At 37.9% G+C, this 22,362-nt stretch overlaps 1 protein-coding gene across 5 annotated transcripts in view; it reads right to left on the bottom strand.

Annotated features, from left to right (window-relative positions):
• Positions 1–782: 782 nt before the first annotated feature.
• The window catches only part of GDAP1 (ganglioside induced differentiation associated protein 1), a 44,730-nt gene continuing 23,150 nt past the window's right edge, over positions 783–22,362 (bottom strand). The window contains exons 1-6 of one of the 5 annotated variants that reach the window (XM_037736097.1): positions 16,758–17,023; positions 15,999–16,046; positions 7,333–7,506; positions 5,967–6,061; positions 4,936–5,050; positions 783–3,692 (exon numbers count right to left, since the gene is read on the bottom strand). In XM_037736097.1, coding sequence (XP_037592025.1) covers positions 3,310–3,692; positions 4,936–5,050; positions 5,967–6,061; positions 7,333–7,489 — 750 coding nt within the window. In that variant the 5' untranslated portion in view covers positions 7,490–7,506; positions 15,999–16,046; positions 16,758–17,023 and the 3' untranslated portion in view covers positions 783–3,309. Of the gene's footprint in view, positions 3,693–4,935; positions 5,051–5,966; positions 6,062–7,332; positions 7,507–15,853; positions 16,047–16,603; positions 16,691–16,757; positions 17,031–22,362 lie in introns of those variants that run through there. The other 4 variants (XM_037736098.1, XM_017521902.2, XM_037736096.1 and 1 more) reach the window with 4 other exon arrangements.

The raw sequence follows: 22,362 nt of genomic DNA on the forward strand, positions 1-22,362 counted from the left end.
CCCTACCTAGTGAAACAACTGTTCTAGAGTATTATAAAATCAAGACATTCTGATATGGGTAAGCAGAGATCAAGTAAATGGACCAATGGTTGGCATAAACAATATGATAGTTATGTCTGAATATTGCATTAATTTGACCTTCATGTCTTTACCACACTGTTTTTCTTTTCTGAGCAGACTACAAAGTTACATATTCTGATGTCTTTCCACGAGTATTCAGTATTGTTGCCCTTTGTTCTTGTCTGTAAACTCAAGGAATACAATGCCAATTAGACTCGCATTTAATTTGCTTTGTTCAGTGCAAAATGAAAGTACGTAATTTCTACTTGATTGAATGGCTAGGCTTACCACGCTAGAAATGTGAAAGGTAATTTGAATATTCATAATCCATATTCAATAAAAGAGAATTAGCTATGTCAAAAATATACATAAATATGAGTAATATTTGAAATTCAGTAAACATGTAAGAAAACTATTTTGCAAAGATAAATACTCAGTGTTCATCATTTTCTTGCTCTCCCCTGGTTGGTGGCTAGCTGCAAAAGAGCTATTTTAATGAGAAGGATCAATGTTAGTTTTTAGACTGCCATTCATTTTAAGTGTGCATATTTAAATGAAGCATGAGTCAGCAATTTTATTATAAAGAAAATATGGCATCCTATAGCTAAATATCTTGAATATCTAACCTCTGCTTATTTTGCCCTTTTAATTACCACATGATGCTTTGATTTTAAATTTTAAAAAGTACATCTGTTTTCCAAAAAAGATTACAAAATGAGTACTTTGTTTTAGGGTTCATATTTATTTTCCAATTACTTTTATTGATCTTACAGATCTCTCTATTGCATTCAACAACACCAAAAATCTACAACTCTGGTGTCAACAGCAATAATTACTAAAAATTAAGCAAGCAATTTACAACTATCTGCAATTATGAAAAATGGGTTCAAAAGGCATTTGTTGCAATAACAATAGTATTTATGTGTGTTAAGACACAAATAGCCAACCTAACTTTAGTACCTCAGGCATTTTTCTAATTGTGATATTTATACAAATTTTGGAAATTGAGGAATACACTGACCAGTCACCAATGATCATGAAAAACAAAATACATAAAAATGTCTATTTAGCTAATAGTGTATGTTTAACTCTAGCTTGACATTGTGTAGTACTGTAATCCCTTTCAAAGCATTATAAATCAGTCACATTTGCCTCAGCTTTTTTAAAAAAAACAGATAAATAATCGATGAAGATGCCCTTATTTCAGAAACTGAGGTCATTACTATCTTTGCTTGAAACATATTGGAAGGGTTGCTGAACAAAAACACCAATCTCAGTCACCTGGATGAACAGCGACATCTAGTGGTCATTGTGTCCCTAAACAAAAACACATAAACTCAAGAGTATCCATGAAACACATGAAATTGCCACTATCTTTTAATGTATTTCCAAAGAAACTGTACAAAGAAATTAGAAACCCACTCTAAAAAGATTCCCTATGATTCAGGAATAAAATAAATTGAAGGAAAAGTTAACTCTGGACTTCTATTCTTAACCAACAACGGTTTCACCGGTAACTATCCTTCAAAGGTTTTTACAAAAATCCAATTTTTATTTCTTCACGTCTTGGTTCTTGTTTCTAACAGAGTACATAAAGAACTCAAACACTATAAACTAATGAATAATAAATTCTATGGCTCTTATGAATACATGGATTGGTATGTCCCATTAACAGGTTCAGACACTCCATATGACGACACACTAATGTGCAAATTTAAAATATTATAAAAGCTGCTACTCAATTATTATTAGACTGAGTTTGCTCTGGAGGTTTTATTAATTTTTTGTAAACTGGGAACATATAGTTCATCAAGATTTTCTAATACAACTGGTTCATGAAATGGAATTACAGCATCAAAATAGAATCAGAGAATCATTTTACCAGCAAAGAATCGTTTCCCAGATATGACTTTCTTATTAATGATAAAGTTAGTACATTCTTTGGCTATTTCGTGCAGCCCATCTAAGACAGTCCAAGTAAGCTTTTTTGTTGTTCGCTGGGACCTGAGCACATCATCTCTATGCATGCTACCCACCAGACACTGGAAATGGCTCCTAAGGCCTTCATGGCCAGCTCCAGGGAAACTGCCTTTCTGTCACCATGAAAGACTTTTTCTGAGCACGAACCATTTGCTGCAGTTCCATGGTTATTCATGGGACACATGAACTGTCCCTTCCAGATGAACTGAGGTATCCCCCCCACCCGAATCCCTTAAACATACATGAGTGAATTCAAGTATGCATCACAATCTGTCCATTTAATTCATCTTCCCTAGATTAACTGCCAAGTGCTAAGACTAGATCTTTCTAACAAGTCCTTGTTGATGATCACAAACAGATAAAAGATCTGGACAACCATTTTTGTGTTAACACACCAGCCTCCTCAAATGAAGAATGATCATATTTGGTACTCCCAGATCATCAAAATACCCACTACCCAGCCATATGACATGCTAATGATTAGCTGGGACATTCATCTAAATGCCACTTACGTGCATAAAGAGGGCTATAGAGGCCACCCTTCCTAACTCCACTGACTGGACATGATCATCCAGAGAAATGATATCTCACAGGCACCATCTAAAACAGTAAGGAACCATTACCATTTGGTAATTCAAATTGGGAACTATATGAAATGGGAAGGAATCATCTTAATATCACTTACAACTTTTAAGTAAATGTTAGGCAGATGTGCTCCGATGAGTATCGCATTCCCAAGTATATAAGCATTTAGTCTTACTAAAGCAATGCGTGTGTTTCATAAGCATGTAAAATTAACACTGAGGTTAAATGAGGTGCCATACATATAAAGCCTGAGGTTCTCTCCAGCCCACTACACCCAGTGATTCCCTAGTTCTCTCCTAAGCGTTCTCAATTACAGAAGTATATGTGTGGGCAGTGGCCACAGGTAGCTAAATGTGATGGTTAGCAATGGGACAGGCAGCCATGAATGCTGGAGGCTCCCGAAGATTATTTTCTATTGCTCTACCCTACACCGACTTCATTCTCTCATTTTTCCTACTTTTATCTCTTTGCCTTGCTATTTCTGCCTGGAACTGGCAGTTGTAGAATGAAGCAATTTTGTGTCCTATTGCAATCTAAACTCCTGTGTTGTATAACAAAGATGACTTCTGAATTTTAGGAAAAAATACTGCTAACTACTCAATAAGACACACTCAGAGAGCTATGGGCAATCATAAGGTCTAGCTAAATGCTTGGATGAGCTGCCACCACAAGATCCCAACAAGCCTAGAAATAATTTGGTCTGGGTCTAAATGCTAATATCATGCTGCCAAGCCTCTTTCTGAAAAGCATAAAAGCAAAATATCCCACTCCTGCAAGCAAACCAACCACAAGGGTCGTGCCAAGAACTTTTGGGGCCCTTTTCTTGGCCACCCGGAATGCTGTTGGCAGCACTGCAGAGATTAATATATTGTTGACATGTCCTAAAACCTTATTAAATGTTTTTCTCTTCAAGACACGCTCGTAATAGGTTTCCAAGTTTGGTCGCTTTCCGTTTCCCCAGTTTCTCCTCGCAAACCCCAGGAACTTCAGTCGATGCAATGTGACAGCGAGTGAGACGTCTGCCAAGGTGAAGGACTCACCGCAGAGCCAAGGTTGGTGGCCCTCTTCTAATTAGAGAAAGGGACATAGAGAATTAGAAGCAAGCACTCTACGGACAGACTCCAGCTGGCATCAGTGGTCTCATCCTTACAGGTGAGCATGAGTATAGCAAAAGATGAAGGCCATGATATATTTATTTTCTTGACCACCACACTCAGAGAGTAATTTCATGCTTTTAAAAAAAAAAAAAAAAGTCCAAGCAAATGTATCTGAAGCTAAAGGAGACTTGCTTGGCATCTGTCAGCCATCCAGGTCCCTATGTAAAATTGCAGCCACTTGAACCTATCACTTTGTAAAGGATACTAAGGGGTTGGGAGCCTCTAAGCCAGTTAAAAGATACTTCGTAATGGTTTAAAAAAAACAGTTCTGTTTTAGAAAAATCCATAAAGCTGAGTCTGAAACAAGACTTGGTGGCTATGTTCTTAGTCATTTAAAGTACAAGAGCATTTGTGACAGGTAACATGGTCTTCAACTCTAGTCAGAGTAGCACAAATGGCCCATGTGTATCCACCTGTGGCTTAACCCTGAAGTCCGTTCACTGGCACATGCATGCTCACCAGCCGGTCTACAGATGCCCACTGCTGGCCCCTTAGTACACTTTGGACTGGAGGCTGTCTCCCTGCCTAAGGAAAAAACTAGAGGGAATGTTCAAGCAATTATTCAAGTTATTCAACCAAACTACTGTAATTATAAATTTGTAAAACAGTTAGGTAAAACTCTCCCAAGTGTAGTTTAAATTGTGCAGAAAATCCTTCACATAGATATAGATTGCGTTACAATTAGACAACTGGGTTTTTCTGGGTGCAATATGATTGTTGTTATCATAATTAAAACTGCCCATAAATAACAACAATGAAAAGCAGATTACAGAATGTTTTTGGTGAGACTTAAGAATGTTCCCGGGCCGGGCGTAGTGGCTCACGCCTGTAATCCCAGCACTTTGGGAGGCCGAGGTGGGTGGATCACAAGGTCAAGAGATCGAGACCATCCTGGTCAACATGGTGAAACCCTGTCTCTACTAAAAATACAAAAAATCAGCTGGGCATGGTGGCACGTGCCTGTAATCCCAGCTACTCGGGAGGCTGAGGCAGGAGAATTGCCTGAACCCAGGAGGCAGGAGGCTGCGGTGAGCCGAGATCGCGCCATTGCACTCCAGCCTGGGTAACAAGCGCGAAACTCCGTCTCAAAAAGAATGTTCCCATGAGTAATACTGATGTTGAAAAGAGAAAAAGAACATATATGGGAACCTACCTGGGGTTTCTTCATTTCTTCTTTGCAATTCAGTTTCAACCTGATCCAAGACTTTCTCCAACTCATCAAGAATTTTCTTCAAATACTTGACATTGTCATGGTCGAGCAGCTTTGACTAATTAACCACAAAAAAAAAAGATTATTTATACCTATAAAAAAAAAACCTAGGTAAACCAAAGCAGATATAAATTCTTACAGAGTTGAGCCTGTTTATTTTAGACAATGGGAAGAAATAGAAAAACTCAGCCAAAAAAAAGCAAAGTTGAAGGGAAATACTCCAACTGTGAAAATGCCACCACTCACTGGCAGCTCCTATGAGGCCAGATAACCAGAGAAGGCAAAGAATGGAAGGGACATGAAGAGGCATCTGCCAAGCACAACTCAGAAGAAGAGTTCCAGCAGCTGTAATTGAAAGAGTAGCTGAAGGATCAGAGACGAGGAAAAGTCTGAGTGCAAGGAGTTAAAGGGCTGGTGGAGAATCAGTCAAGTAGCTGTGAGTGCAAGTATTTCTTCTGGGGAGCTCATTTAGCTAAGACAAGATAAAGGAAGGTGGGAGGCTGGGGAGGGTTGGGAGTGCTGCTATTTTCTACAGTTTTAATATGAGAGAAGTTTGCATGTGTTGCTGGGCCCGAGGAAGGAATCAACAGGAGAAAGGCTGACCATAACACGCACTCCTCGGGGGGCAAAGCAAGTCAGTGTGACACCTGGAGGGATGTAGGTCTAGTGAGGCCTTACAGTGGTGGAATACCTGAAATGACAGATTCTAGAATATGTTATAAACTTCCTTTGCATTTCATAACTTGTTTTGGCAACCAGCATGCTCAATATCTGCTTGTTACATACTTGTCATCACGTTTCAATATCAAATCTAATAAAATATTCTTTCTAAAAGAAGAACATAAGCCAAAGGTAACATGTGCACTAGTGAACTGCAATATTTAAGAGATGTTCTAGAAATAGTGGTGCTTTACAATAAGTAGAACATTTACTACATGCAGGGTGTGTCAACTGAAGACAGCTGGCTGACTTACTTTAAGTCGTTTCTGTTTTGCAATGTATGCTTCTTGTAAATCTGGGTTTTCTTCAGCAAGTTTCTTCAGCTCAGACTCTGTGTTTCCAATCTGGCCTAATAATAAAACATTTTGGAAACAGAAAATTATTTTCTCCCTTCTACACCAGAAACAAGGAGAAGCAGAGAAACTCAATGACAAGAGCATGAGCTCTGGGGCTCATGTCCTGCTTCTCTGCCTTGGGCTTACCCTGTCTATGCCTCAGTTTCCTCATGTTTCAAATGGAACAATAAGAATATCTGCCAAGCAGGATAAAGGCTAAATGAGAAGCTTCGTGGGAAGCACTTAGAGCCAAGGCCCAGCACTTCAGAGTGCTCAGTGCAGGCTTGCTGCTCTGCCTTCCTCTACCCTTCAAGCTTTCTATAATGAACTCCTGTATGAAGAGAGGAAAAAGCCTTACTTTTTTAAAATATTAACTATAGGTGATAGAATTATAGTCAGAACTCTTGTTTCAAATCATATAAAGGGTATTTATGAAGAGGAGGAGGAGGAATAAGAGGAAAGAGAAGCAGGAAGAGAGGCAGTGGAGAAGAGAATGGAAGAGAAGAGAGAAAAAGGAAGCGGTGAAAAGGAAGGAGGGCAGAGAAGAGGAGAGGAAAAGGGGATGTATCAAAAAGGAAAAAAATAATCTAAGAATAATAAAGGTGAATATCATATAATGGGGAAAAAATGGTTTCTGGATTTAGGAGATCTGAGTTTGAGTGTTTCTGATCAGCATTCCGGAAGTGTGACCCCTGCCACCATCCTTTCCCTTCTTATCCCCAATCACCTGTGCTATAAAGCACACCTCCTGTTCCACAGATCATGCACTGACTATCCTCGTGACAAGAAGAAGGCAGAAAGCTGGATGTCACAAATCAATCCCAATAAATCTCCTATCACTGAACATAGAGCCAGAGTAATAGTTCGACACCCTCTAGTCCAGTTTCCTCACATAATGAAACGACAATTAAGGACTAGAAACGTGAACTCAACTGCCCATAATTCTAGGCACATCCCAGATCTTCAGATTCCTAGTCCATCTGTTCATGAGAACATGTTATATTCCTTACTTTTCCATAACCCGCTCTTCTGAGTTTTATCCAAGTTTGGCCCTCAAAGCCAGGAGCTATATCAGGTCCTATAGACAATATATGTCCAACTGAGCAAGTTAAGCACAGATTAATCTGACTGGTTCATGGATTGATCCATAATATGCACATCCATAAAGCAAACTCAACAACCCTATTCCCAATCTTTTTTTAGTGACCATGAAACATGCTAGGTCTCAAAATGAGTTAAAAGAAAGTGTGAGACAGAATTCCAGATCTTTAAAATGTTTACATACTACGGATTCTTGTAGTTGCATAAGCCGGAATCATGGAGTCCACAGTTAACTCAGGATGTAAAATGCAGCCATGTGTATAGGCATCCATTGGCAAGGAGTCAAGCAGCTCTCGGTAATGCTGTACCCGTGGGTAATACATGCTTCCTTTATCAGGCATTAACCTGGGTGTTCTTTCTAAAATGCACACACAAATATTGAAGAAAAAGTTACAAATGAGTTGTTACACTCAAAAGCAAAACAAAAACACTAACCAATCATTTTCAACATATCTGTATATTCAAAAAATGTTGTCTCCCCAGACATTCAAAGTTTGAAATGGCCTGATGCACCAGACAAGATCCCAAATTATAATCACATTGGTATTCTCTCATTTATCCACCTTGCAAACTGCATTCAGCCCTCAAGGCCCAGTTATTTATGCCATTTATTTCAGGAAACATTCCCTTACTCCTACAACTGCCAATATCTGACTGGCTCACGTGTGCCTTCTTCTATACATCCATAATACATTACAAACACTCTGTTACAGCCCTTACCACACTGTAATTCATTGCATCTTTTTGCCCCATGATTGTCTTCAGGGAAGGGAACCTGCAATCCAGAGTCTAGCACAGTTCACACACTTTAGGCACTCAGTGAAGTTTGGTTAATTGAATGAGGACTCACTATGGGAAGATAATCAGGGGCTACTCTTTTCTAGGTGCCAACCAACATCAAGAGTGACCCTGCTGACACATGGGAGCGTGAAGTGACAATCCACATGGAACAGGAAAGGCACTTTCTCAAATATATCAGGTGTACTTTCCCCAGGAATTTCTAACAATTATCTCTGGCAAGTGGGTTCTATATATATCCTTATTTGCTAGTTAAAATCCAGACTGTAGAGTCCTTGAGGGTAGGGACCATGTACTGCTCTCTGTTAAATCCCCAGTGCCTAATATAATGTCTGACATGTAGTAGATGTTTAATAAATTATAATAAATACATTCCAAAATTTCCAATTATTATAGATTACTTGAGCTGGAGAAGTACTGCAGTAGTTAAAAAGTACACTGAGATGCAAGGGCTGAAAACCTCTCCCAAGATCTCACAGCTAATCAGAGGCAGAGCTAGAACTAAAGTCATCTGATTCCTAATGTAAAGCTGTCTTTGATTATACCATCATAACATCTTCAAAGGATTTTCATTTCAGAGACTATCCAAAAAGAATGAAAGTGAAGGATGCAACCCAAAGGTCAGGGCTATGTCCCTTCAGAATCTTTTCCTACCTCTGGCTCTCAAACTGCCCCTAAAAAATGTCAGGTCTAATAACTACCACAATTTCAAAGTATTAAGATATCTGCAATAACTTAACTATGAACATATCCGTGATTTCTATTGGTTATCAAAGCTACAGGCACTCCTGATATTGCCATGGATTGTGCCTACATTGCAAATGGAAGGAAATGATTCCTTTAAATAGAGATACAATTATTCCCCATCCAAGATCTCAAATCTCCTGAATTCTATTCATAAACCACTAAGGGCAACAGTTCTCACACTGTGGTCTAAGGATCCCTGGCTTTTCCTAAAACACTTGTGGGGGAATCTACAAAGTCAAAGCTATTTTTACCAAAATACTAAGATGTTAATTACTTTTCACTCTTACTCTCTCTCAAGTGTACAGCAGAAGTTCCCAGGGGCTACAGGAAAGATGACTCCATCACTCTGACAGCTAGTGGGATTGTGCTTAAGTAGGCTAATATTTTAAGCTTTCTCAGTTTCACTTTCCAAATGGTAAATATTGATAGTTATGATCCACATAAACAAATGCTCTCTGGTGTCCTCAGAGACAACAGGCTCTAGAGACCAAAAAGTTTAAGAATTAATGCTTTAGGGGCCCAAGAACCTCAGGCTAATAACCATAAATGGTACATTTTCAAATGCTTCCCATATGGTCAAAGTAATGGCTAGTGGCTCTGACTGCTTTCTGGTGCCAGTCTCTGGGGCTTCTCTCCAGAAGAGCATATCATTTCCTTCCTAGGAAAGTGAATGAGAGCAGGAAAAACAATGTCTAATTGCTTTCTGGGGAAATTCCATCTGGCCAAACCCAAATTCTTCAAGGAGGACAAATGTTTAAATCCATGAAAATAATTTTCTTCTACTCAGTGTGCCATTACTATCTAACTACTTCCTGAAGCACTCTGTCAGAGCATAAGATACACACTGAACCCAACTTATCTCTCCATCTCCCTGCCTCCTCAGGCACGTCAAGGATGCCTTGTTCAGCATCACGTGGGCACTGCGCTGCCATCCTCCTCCTCACACCAGAGCACAACAGTGTCTGCTGCTTCTGAAAACAGTTTTTCAAAAGACAACTGGGAATTTCCTTTCAATTATAGAGGAGATCTTCCCCCTCAATCCCATCCTATTTTATTTTCCAGTCCTTCCATAGAGCACTTTTATCAAAATACTAAAGGCAAGAATTTTTTTCTCAGTAATCAACCTCAGTCAGGAGTGGGAAAACAACGTTAAGACATACTGGGGCAGGATAGGGAATTAGAGAGTTTTAAGAAGCAGGCAATGAGAGGAGGTCCCAGCACTGGGGAGTGGGGTTGCAATAATGGATATCAGGCTTGGTGATTAAGCTGGAAGAACAAATAAGCTGGCACAAGACCTGACCTCCTAGAAGAACTGAGTAGGAGACAAGTTTTATATTATACACAAATTTAGGCAGCAAATTATAAACCGGCAGATAGACATAAAGCAGAAAGATTTGACAAATAGCAGAAGAAACCAAAAGAAGCAAAAAAAAAAAAAAAAAAAGAAAAAAAAAAAAAAAAAAAAAAAAAAAAAAATCAGAAAGAAACAATAAAAGCATTCTGTAGCCATGTAATGGAGATAAATGGGCCTGTACATTCTCAAGTCCTTGTAATGCTGAGTAAAATAACAATGGCTCTGAGCCATTTTTTAAAATTACATTGGGTTTTCCCAAGAGTAAAAAATAAAAAGAAATTAAGGGCTTAAAGGCATAAGCTTTCATTATTTTACTAAATTCACTACTCTGGTTACCCATGTTTCCTAGTAAAGGCAGATAAAGGAGGCATTATTATGCCTTGTTTTCAAGAAAGACTCCCCTAGGTCTACTTGCACAACTTTCAAGTCTCCCTTACTAGCTCAATGGAAACCGATTAGGTTTCATTCCTCACTCTAGCCTTTTGCTGTTTATTTTGCTTAGACTGTGTAGTGATTGCATCAGTATATAAGATAATATGCATAACGCAGCCGGACAATATTGCACCCTTCAATTAGTCACACACTAGGCTATTAAAAATATATAATAATGATGTTAAACAATTAAATTATGACCTGAGGCAAAAGACACAGTTAGTAACTGATTACAATTCAATGCTGTCATAACTCTGAAACTAGAAAGAGCAAATCTAAATACAGATGAGAAAAAATAATAATAACCTGGTGTCAAATTATATCAGTTCAGTGTATACATCCAAGATTTTGAGACAAATTTATAGCATTGTTTTTAATAAATTCTATGTATTATACATTAAATGTTTAACTATTTTTAACTGGTATTATAGTTAAGACTTAACAGAAACATTCATAATGAAGGAAGCAAAAACTCCTTTATCAGACAGTTTGTTCCAATTGTTTGATGCACACGATATAGAAAGAGAACCTCTGAATTTTAATACCCCCACCTGTCTGCTAAAATTGGACAAATCACAAAGAGTATAAAAAAGTTACTTTTAAAGCAACTTTTACTGACACAATTATTAAAGACTGATCTTCTTTTCCATGTCATATGGTGTATTTTCTCCAGACTTTGTGGTAATCTACAATTTCAGTATATGTGCTAAAAGGCCTATATTCAACTATACATAAGAGCCTTTTACTGATGAATATAAATGTAAATATTAATTGGTAATTCCTTAAATAACTATTTTAATCTAACAGTGACATCAGAATTAATGTTCTTTTTTAAATATATTTGATGAAATTCAAATATAACATTTATTTACATTTTATAGATAACACTGTATCTATAAATTTACATATCCTAATAAGATTTATGTGATTTTAATATCATGCTAGAATAGTTTATTTCCAAACCAAATTCTATTTCCTAGAATACTTTAAATTACATACTTAGACATAAGATATGTATGTTATGTTCAGAGAACTGTTATATTAAATTACAAAAATACATTATTCACCTTATGACATCCTTGATTCCAGGTTACCGGAGTTATTTGCTAATAATAAATATCATATATTCTATTATTTTATAGTTATTTCACATATTTTTGATTAGTAGCCAAGTTAAATTTTATTTAAAGAAGTTATGAGTACAATAGCTAGATTGAAAAATCCGTATTTGTATGTACATTCACCTTGTCACATCCATTCTTCCTCAGTTTACCTAGTTTGCTTACTCTCATACCTCATCTAGCTTAATCAATTGCTTGCTGTAAAATAACTATTCTTCACCACATGCCCAGACTAAAAGTGGTACCATGTACATGAAAGACTCTAAAACTGAACAGTAATAGCATCTGTGTATGTTAAGGACAGATTTGGAATTATCACCAAATTTATAGAAAAAAAATATCTTTGAAGATTAGCAAGCTTCTAATGATTTAGGATCTTTAAAATATCTCTGAAGTATCCCAGGACCCTACACCCAATTAATACCCGATAAATTATTACTGAAAGAATGAAGAGATAGCTCTTGGCCAGCTCTTAGTTTGGCAGCCATAACTGAATACTTCGAAATTCCTCCTTTGACCCAACTTTTGCCCTCAGGAACATCATTCATGTCTATACCATTCTTCCATATGACTGCTTTCCAAAAAAAAAAAAAAATCATACATAGCCATTATCTAACAGATATTCACTATTTCAGGCTATGACTTGAAAAGGATCACCTCAGCTATCAAACTACCAACTATTTAATGAACTATCCCAAAAGCAAAAGGACATAACTATGTAAATACAAACACAGAAAAGCTGAGAAATGTCTCCAGACCAGCAAGTCATCATTTTTGGCATAATCCGCAGTGGATCGGTAACAGAGGACAGCAAATAACAGTGAAGGACGTACTAGTTCACTAAATTCTGTTCTTCAGAGGCACGGCTACACTTTCAGTCTCCTATCATGACCATGGGCGACTTTGCACCTCATGAAATCCATCCACTTATTATCATTCTATCTCATCAACATTCCTCAAAGTTACATCCATAATTGGACAAAATGCCAAATATTCCAAACAGCTCAGAATGTACAGGGTTACAACTCACCCTGTACTCAATAAAAATCTATAATTTTCAAACAACCTGAAATCACACTAGCCATTTGTTTTCACATTGGCAACTTACTGCCAACCAGGTTCCCCATCCTTTCTGAATGCAGCTGGTTTTTTAAAACAAAAGCCTCATACCCATTTTCTTCATACCCATTTTACATTTACCTTTGTTAAGCTTTATTTTTCCATGTTGCTGTATTTCCATAACAAATATATTATGAGTTAGTTATCATTTTGACTATTTACCTTTTCTGTCATTCACAAATATAATCATATATCTTCTGTCTTTATTCAAGTCATTGACTCGTTAGGTTTAAGTCAAAACAGAAGCCTACAAGAACAGAAGCCTACAAGATCCCCTATCCATGGATCCCTTGTCTCAAAAATGCATTAATTTTAATCATTCAAAATATTTATTAAGCACCTATTAAGAAACATTCACTGTATAAGGCATTGGGGATAGTTTTTAATAAGATACACTGTTCCCAACCTCATGGTACTCACAGTGCTGTACAATTCAAACATTTAGAATAAAGTATGATAAAAACAATTATAAGTAAAATGAAAGTATATAGTTGAGGTAATCTGGTATAAGAAATCTATAAATTAATATTCTTTAACATGGTAGTTTATTCATCTGCAAATGTGCATTATAATCATCTAGCTATATCTGCCCCTTTATTCCACAAGGGTATAAGTAATCTCAAATGTTCTACTTCAACCAAGATACACTATAACTAGAACCATGCCTGGCACACAATAGACAGTTTTTTAAAAAGTGTTAGTGACATTTTCCAGTAGTGTAAAACTGAAACTGGTTCCTTTCACTGAGATATACAAAAATGTAAAACATATTTAAATAACTTTTCACAATCTATTCTAGATTTCTGCCAGATTTAAAGACAGTCAATTACACCAGTGCTTAAAGCTTAAACACTAATTTATAGCAGTATTCTCAAACTTTAATGTATATATGAATGACATGAGGCTCTTGTTAAAGAGTCTAATTTGATGATCTGCAGAGAGGTCTAAGATTCTGCATTTCTAACAAGCTCCCAGGTGATGCCAATGCTACGGGTGAATGGAACATACATTGAGTAGCAAGGGTTGGTAGAATGTACCTTTCCCGTCTTTGACAATAGGACGATGTTTGTCTACCTTAATTATAATTGTGATAACACTGTTTTTAAAATTTCATTACTCTGAGATAAATTTCTTCTTGATCTTGATTTATATAACTTAGCCTTCATTTATATAACCATTGTTTTCTTGCTGTCTTCCTGTCTACCATAAGTTTTAGGTCCCTTAATATTTTTAAACCTTCCTAATTGATTGAAAGATATTCAACAAGTTAGTGGCAGCATCAGACTAAAAGCTAGGACTCTTGATTGCTGACTTATAATAATAGCTCAACCAAAATTAAGGTCTGTGGTTTCCATATTTCCATCCTGTCACAGCCTACAGTGCCTTCTCTTCTAATTCAATGAATACTAATCAAAAGAAGTTAGCATTTCCTTTGGTTATTTAAATACAACTTAGCAGGACACAGAATGTATTTCTGTGTTATTATTCTGTACTAAAAGCAAAAAAGAAAGACTAAGGAAAATTTTAAGAAAACCTAATAATCAGTAACATTACTATGTTGTAAATAGAGTTTATATCACTGAATTTCTTAGAGAAAAAACAGTGTAAGGAGGGGATGGAGGAGGGGAATGATGATAGTAGAGGCAAGTAGTTCAAGCAATGCTACCAAAAAATTTAAATAGGAGTTTCCATTTAGAATACCTTGTTAAAGTTTTTGATCATTTAAAATAGAATTATTAACACAATTATTTTGTTCAATTATAATCACATCTCCCAAGAAATAGAAATTATTAACAGACTTATCCATTTCCAAAAAGCTCAAGATTGAGAAAAATTGTCCTAAATGAACTAGTCATCACTTTCAGTAAAGTCCCCAGCACAGAAATTTACAAAGAATAGCAAATAAAGATGAAGGGGAAGCACATCATGAAATGCTTTGGTTGAGGCCAAAGCTACCTTTAATTAAAAACTCCAATCACAATCCTAAGGGACTAGCACTTAGATTAAGAATCAGGGTAGCCCATTGCTAATCTTATTCCCTCGGCTTTCCCCTGCCCCACTGCCTATCACCTAGGCCTCATAACCATTTTCCTTCTAAGTACCTGACACTTTTTTTTTTTTGTCCTAGTAATTTTCTTTGTCAGCTTCCTGTAGTTTGGGGCTAGATTCTGGTTTCATCCCACCCTATTAACATCAACATAACTGCTGGCAGATGAAAAGTAACTGAATCTCATACACAGCCTTTTTAGAAGAGCCCTCAACTGGAAGCTGTGAGCCCCAAGTTCTGCTCTCAGCAACGTCCGTTGTGATCAGCTGTGTAATCTTGGGTAAATCCTTGAAGCTACAGTTCACTTCAAAGGATTATTATTAGACACAAGCAAGACAATGTGTAAGTGGCTAAGACTATGGGAGACAGTGTAGTAGGAAGGCTTTAGAGATCAAAGACTCTGCCATACAATAGCTATATTACTTTGGGCAACCCTGTTGCTTTCTCCTCACATACAAAATGGGAATAACTTGTCTACCATGCCTGTCTCAGATAGATTCTTTTGAAGACCACATAGTATAGAAATTATAAAATGTCTGACACATAACAAGCTGTCAATAAATGATTTACTTAAATGCACTATACAAATTTAAGCCCTATAATTCCTTAGTAAAAATACAAAATTCAAGCAATTCAGAAGTGACTGGGGCGAAGAACTCGGGTATACCAACATTCTATTCTCCTGTAAGATTTATTGCTCTTTTTTCCCTCTCGTTTTTAAGGTGGAACCCATTTTGTATATTAGATGAGATTGTCATAGTGTACATTTATAATGAATATTATGAATTTAAGGCTAAGAAATCACCAACACAAACCACACATCTGCAGTTTTTTGCAAGTGAATTTTTTTAAGTTTCAACATTAACATTTGTACTTTACATGAAATTCTTTCAAGTAGTGTTACACTAGCTTATACCAAATTTGTTATTGACCTATTTGATATTTGTGTGCTTATGGAAATGGAAAAGGTTTTTAATCCCAAACCACCATCATGACACAAGAGAAAGAGAGAGGAAAGAAAGAAAAGGAGAAACGTAACATAGTGTTGACAGTAAATCCAAGAAATCACAAGTAGCCTTAACATTACCATCCAGGAAAGTCTGTTCAAGATAATCAATGATCTGAGTGGCCTCACAAATTATGTTTTCCCCGTGGATAAGGACAGGCACTTCTCCAGTTGAGTTCAAACGCATAAACCAAGGCTCATTGTGCTCACTCAAGGGCAGACTTACATCATGTTCCTCGCACTTCAATGCCTTTTCAGCAATTACCAAGCGCACCTGGAAGAGTTCACACTGGTTACTACAACACATGTAAGCTTTCAATTAAATGACTTCCCTGGACACCGCTAAGCAGCCTTTCTGGGCTTCCCTGTGTTATTAACATTTTCAACAGTCGTTTTAAAGATTCCTATTCCTGAAATTAACAAGTAAGCACAGAACAATATTCTACCATCTTATAATTTAGAGAACAAAAAAGGAATGAAAATGATTCCGATTGTATTCATTAAACAGCCACCCTCATCACCACCACTTTCTTGGTGTCTTAAACCTGATTATAGGTCCTCCCCTGACAAGAGCCTGACATGCAAGTACAAGAGCTCTTGCTGAAGAGAGTGAATGCAAGAGGGTAAAAGAACTGATCGCAGATTAAGCAGGTGCACGAAGACGCCTCCTTCTGCCTCTCTCCGAGGCCCAGCAGACAAGGCCTCCAGGCCAAATACTGAAAATGATGCTTTTTTTTTTTTTTTTTTTTTTTTTGGTCGCGTTTCGCGATAGGCAATGCCTGGGTCATAGCCACTTAGAATCATCTCAGGCCGATTCTCCCCGCTACCCACAGGTGCGCATTCCCGCCTGGAGGGAGCGCCTGGCGGGGGTCAGGACGCTGGAGGCGGGTTTCTGGGAGGACAGGCATCTCGGGGCAGGACCCAGTGGGAGCTGTCCCGGTGCTGAAGCCCGATCCGCGCCGCCTTCTGCCGCCGAGGCCTGTACCTTTTGAGAACTGAAGGAATGCGTCCAGTGGTACAGAATGAGCTTAGTCTCCGCGTCGGCCGCGCCTTCTGCCCTTAAGGGCGCACTCCCTCTCTGCTCTTCCTGCCTTCCAGCCATCTCGAGATGTGAGACCGCTGGCGGGCCTGGCCTGTCCGCCCCGGGTTTCTTCCTCCCACACTGCCCTGCAAGACGTCTCCGGATTTTGAGTGGTGCTTGTCGGAAAAAGGGCGCGCGGCCCGCTGGGAAGTGTAGTTCCGCCGGCTGCCGCTGTGCGAGGACGCGGGGTCTGTGCCCGGAAAGCCCCTGGCAAGACTAAGAGTGCACCTGGGAGGTGCAATTGAACGGTTATTTTTTTTAGGAGAAAAAAATTTTAAAAATACGAGTCCCTGGTTATGAAGGGCAGTAAGGAAAAATGGTGACACCAAATTACTCTTCGGTTTGGAGGTTGCTCAGGTATAAAAGCAGCGATTTCCCAAGATACTTAGGGTTGCCTTGGAGTTTGTTCCTTCGTTGGAAAGGAAATTCCGGTGGACAGACAAAGCAACAGGAAAAGGATCTATGAGTTTTCATTATAAGATGCTACTATGACATTAATGGAATAATTTCCGAAATTTAACTAACTGCTGTAGAATAGAGTCCTGTATAAACAGTAAGTTCTTGATTTTGATAATTAAACTGTGCTTTGTAAAAGAAAAAAAAAAGATGCCACTATGGAGTCATGCAAAAAGATTGTTTTTTCTCATAAACAGCTAATAAACAATGGCGATATAAAATAACCTAGTTACTAAATACAAAAATTCTAGAACAGTACTGCCTAAGTTCATGTCCTGGTTTTTCCATTTACTAAGTGAGAATAATAATTTTATTATTTCCCTTAAAAGATTTTTGTGAAAAACTAATAATAAAATGTTAAACACTCAAAACAGCCTGTCACGTTGTAGGCACTTAGTATTATTCACAGGTTCAGTTGCCTTATAAACATTCTGTTTATAACCATGGTCAGAATCATTTATACTAGTCTAGTCATTATTGCAAGTCTCTGAAAATTTGGCATCATATAGTAAGTTTATTTTTAAAATCTCTTTCAGTAATATGCATAAATATAACCATGGAATAAATCCCTGTCCAATTTATTCAGCAAATATTTATTGAGCACCTACAATGTTCCAGACATTGTGCTGGCTCCTGGTAATATAAAGATGTGTAAGATCTGATACCTGACACTCAAGATATAATCTGGCAGTAGAGACAATCAAGGAAATAGACAACCACAATAAAGATAAGAACTGTCTTAGGGTGAAAACAGAGTGCTATGAGAAGGGAGGAGCAGGCGGCCAACCCAGGTCAGAGAAGGGCCCCTGGAAAAGAAAATCTCATGAGGTTCTTCCTTGCCTTTACAGTACTCCATTTTTCAAGATTTGATAATGTCTTTTTATATCCTTCAGTTAATTCAAGTGCTATAGCAAAAGTGAACTCCTTGCCAAAATTGTTTTTATCAGTTCACACTTAAGATTAAGAGGGGAGGCCAGCCTGAGTGGCTCATGCCTATAATCCCTGTACTGTGGGAGGCCAAGGCAGATGGATTACCTGAGGTCAAGAGTTTGAGACCAGTATGGCCAATATAATGAAACCCCGTCTCTACTAAAAATAAAAAAAATTGGCTGGGCGTGTTGGCACATGCCTATAATCCTAGCTACTCAGGTGGCTGAGGCAGGAGAATGGCTTGAAAAAGAGTAAGAGGGGTAAGGGTCAAACTCTGAAGTCAGAGAGTGGGGTTTACATTCTAGCTCTACCCTAACTTGAACTTTCTTGAGCTTTGACGTCATTGTGTGTAAAAAATGAATACATAAAAATATATGCCTACCCAGAGGGCTATAGATATTCAAGAAAGGATGTATAAAAAGCACCTAGGGTATTGCCTAGAATGTAGGCATTGATAAAAACATATGTGTAAAAGCCCATCCACTGACATTAGGAGGACATCATCTTACATTTCATCCTCTTTCTTTAGGTCCCAAAATTTTTACAACTATACATATAATCCTTCTCTCCCATTCCTCTCCAGAACTTGATTTTTTAATTCTCCACCTTTAGATTCCTATTTTTCTATTCCATTTCTTTCAATGGCAAAAACCGCACTTATTTTTGCACCAATCCTAATACTAAATCATTCTAAGTATTTGAATAAATTCCAATACTTTTGATAAGCCATCTGTCACTTGCAGCAAAAAAAGGCCTGACAATAAAGCCCTGGTCCATCAAACACTGAACACTTTCTCCATCACATTCTTGCCCACAGCAAAGCCATAGAGGAAACACTGAATGGCTTGATTATTTGGTGTTTCGTACAGAGTACTCATAGATCTCATTGTGAGTGTAAACATGCACAGAACTTCTGAAGGCAAATGTGTCAATATGCTTCAAGAATCATGAAAACGGGCATAACTTCTAGCTTAGCCATTCCTCTATTTCCAATTTAAGGAAATAACTGTGACAAATTCTTTTTTTTAATTGCATTTTAAGTTTTGGGGTACATGTGAAGAACATGCAAGATTGTTGCATAGGTACACACATGGCAGTGTGATTTGCTGCCTTCCTCCCCATCACCTATATCTGGCATTTCTCCCCATGCTATCTCTCCCCAACTCCCCACCCCCCACTGTCCCTCCCCAACTTCCCCCCAAAAAACCCAAGGGGGGAGGCCCCCATCCCTGTGTCCATGTGTTCTCATTGCTCAACACCCACCTATGAGTGAGAACATGCCGTGTTTGATTTTCTGTTCTTGTGTCAGTTTGCTGAGAATGATGGTTTCCAGGTTCATCCATGTCCCTGCAAAGGACACAAACTCATCTTTTTTATGGCTGCATAGTATTCCATGGTGTATATGTGCCACATTTTCCTTGTCCAGTCTATCATCAGTGGGCATTTGGGTTGGTTCCAGGTCTTTGCTATTGTAAACAGTGCTGCAATGAACATTCGTGTGTTATACTAGAACAATTTATAATCATTTGAATATATACTCAGTAATGGGATTGCTGGGTCAAATGGAATTTCTATTTCTAGGTCCTTGAGGAATTGCCACACTGTATTCCACAATGGTTGAACTAATTTACACTCCCACCAACAGTGTAACTGTGACAAATTCTGACAGTTGATCCCGCCTATTTTCCCCTTGCTAAGAATACAGACTGCATTTCCCAGGCTCTAATGCAGCAAAACATGGTCTCCTGACTATCTTCTAACAAAGGGAAGATCGCAGATGTGCCACAGGGAAAATTCTGGGAATCTTTCTTTCTTTCTTCCTTTTTTTTTTTTGAGTTTAAGCATTTTTTTTAATATATTTTATTCTGTTTTAGGTTTGGGGGTACATGTGAAGAACATGCAAGATTGTTGCATAGGTACATACATGGCAATGTGGTTTGCTGCCTTTCTCCCCATCACCTATATCTGGCATTTCTCCCAATGTTATCCCTCCCCAACTCCCCACCTCCCGCTGTCCCTCCCTAGCTTCCCCCCACAGACCCCAGTGTGTGATGCTCCCATCCCTGTGTCCATGTGTTCTCATTGTTCAACACCTGCCTATGAGTGAGAACATGCCGTGTTTGATTTTCTGTTCTTGTGTCAGTTTGCTGAGAATTATGGTTTCCAGGTTCATCCATGTCCCTACTAAGGACACATGCACACGAATGTTCATTGCAGCACTGTTTACAATAGCAAAAACTTGGGAATCTTTCTTAAAGAGACAATCAGCCCCATGCCTCTTCTTCATCCCATCCTCCATCCTGCTTCAGGGAGGGTACATTCTGACCTGGACCATGAAAAATGGGGCCATGCCCTAGGAACAGCTGGGCCATGAGCTTGGGGGAAATTGAGCTTCTAAAGACACCGAGGAGCAGAACCCACACCAACCTCAGTCTGCAAACCTCCAAATTTTTACTTGAAGAAGAAATAAAGGATCTTGTGTAAGGCACTGTTATTTGGTGCTTTCTGGATGCTATTGCCTTAACCTATCCTCATTAATACATCAACCTTGTAAAATATAGGTAGCTTTTATTTCTTTATGCTTCTGCATTTTCTAATTTTTCTATAATGAATGTATTGCTCTTACCTGTTAAAGATGTGAACACTAAAAGAATAAATAGATAACACAAGGAAAAATGTGCTTGTTTTATCACAATAGAACTGCTACGTCTAATTTCAATGATCTATAATCATTTTCCCCATCCCAATAAAAGCCACTGTTGGTAATATAAAAACCTTATTATCCATTCATGTGTTTCTTCAGAGCTTCTACTATACTGTGTATTCTTTATCTATGAGTTTTGTAGATCATTTTTGTAGATACCATTATAGTGGGCTCCTTGAGGACAAGAGCCAGGATCAGGTAAATTTGTTTCAATATAAATTTTTTGAGCCCTTAGTGTCCCAGGCACAGTGCTAGATAGAGAACATACAGAGTTCAAAGTCAGTTACAGTCACTGGCCTTAGAGAAATCAAGTGTGAAGGCAAAGAAATGAGATCTCAACACAGTGTGGTACTTGCTGTGACATCTAGAAAGTTATAGTAAGAATATAGAGAAGGGCACCTAACACAGATAGGCTCCCCAGAAGAGTTATGATAATCTTTACCATAACTAGTACTGTACTAACACATATATCCATGGTGGTGCCCCCACTGGCTCATGATAGCTGATGGTTAAATTTTCAGGATTTGCAAAGTGGATGTTCAACTCACCTATTCTTAAAAATTAAATCAAACTGACTTGCATTTAAATGAATTATTTCAAAAATAAAGCTAGCAAATATTTTAAACTCATCACTTCTTAATTATGTGTATTATCTATACTCCTGCGTTGATCTATCACAGCCACACAAGGGAAATCGTATATAAGGATGTGTTATTGCATGTCTTTTCCTCTCAGTTCAGTGATGTCAATGTTAGGTGACTTGAAATTGGCCATGGCAGAACTATTTACAGTACTCAGTAAATGCTATCATGTTTAACCTTTTCCCAGAAAGTTGGTTGTTAAATATTTACTGGTATACCATTGAATGTATGTATCTTATTTAGTATTTAATAAATTGTTTTGATGAGGAGAAAGAGAACCCTGGGTAAATGTGTGAATGAGTAAGTTTGCATACTAATTTGCTTTCGGTACCTTTTCCTGTCCCATTCAGCTTTAGTTTTGCTTCCTTCTCCATCTCCGACACACACACTATATTTAATATCTTTTCATTCTCTTCACTATCCTCAGGAAGAACATGGATATGCACATGTCAATCTGCCCACTACCAAACACTGAGCACTTTCTCTAGCACATCTTCTCAGCAGCAAAGCCATGAACTAGTAAACACTGAATGAACTGATTACTGCACTGATGTTTATCATTAACACTTTCTAAACAAAAGATATAAAGTAGAGCATCTGCATCTAAAGATCACAAATCGCTTCCTTACAATCTCTTTTGATCTTCATGATAGCCTGTAAGGTCGCTACCATCCCTAAGTTATAGATGAGGAAATAAAGTTTAGTAAGTGAAAGACTGTCCGAAATCCTGGAGCCGGTAAGTCACAGAACTATATCTCAGACACAAATTTTCTGATTA

Source organism: Cebus imitator, unplaced genomic scaffold, assembly GCF_001604975.1.
Source record: "Cebus imitator isolate Cc_AM_T3 unplaced genomic scaffold, Cebus_imitator-1.0 Scaffold22, whole genome shotgun sequence".
Taxonomy (NCBI): Eukaryota; Metazoa; Chordata; class Mammalia; order Primates; family Cebidae; genus Cebus; species Cebus imitator.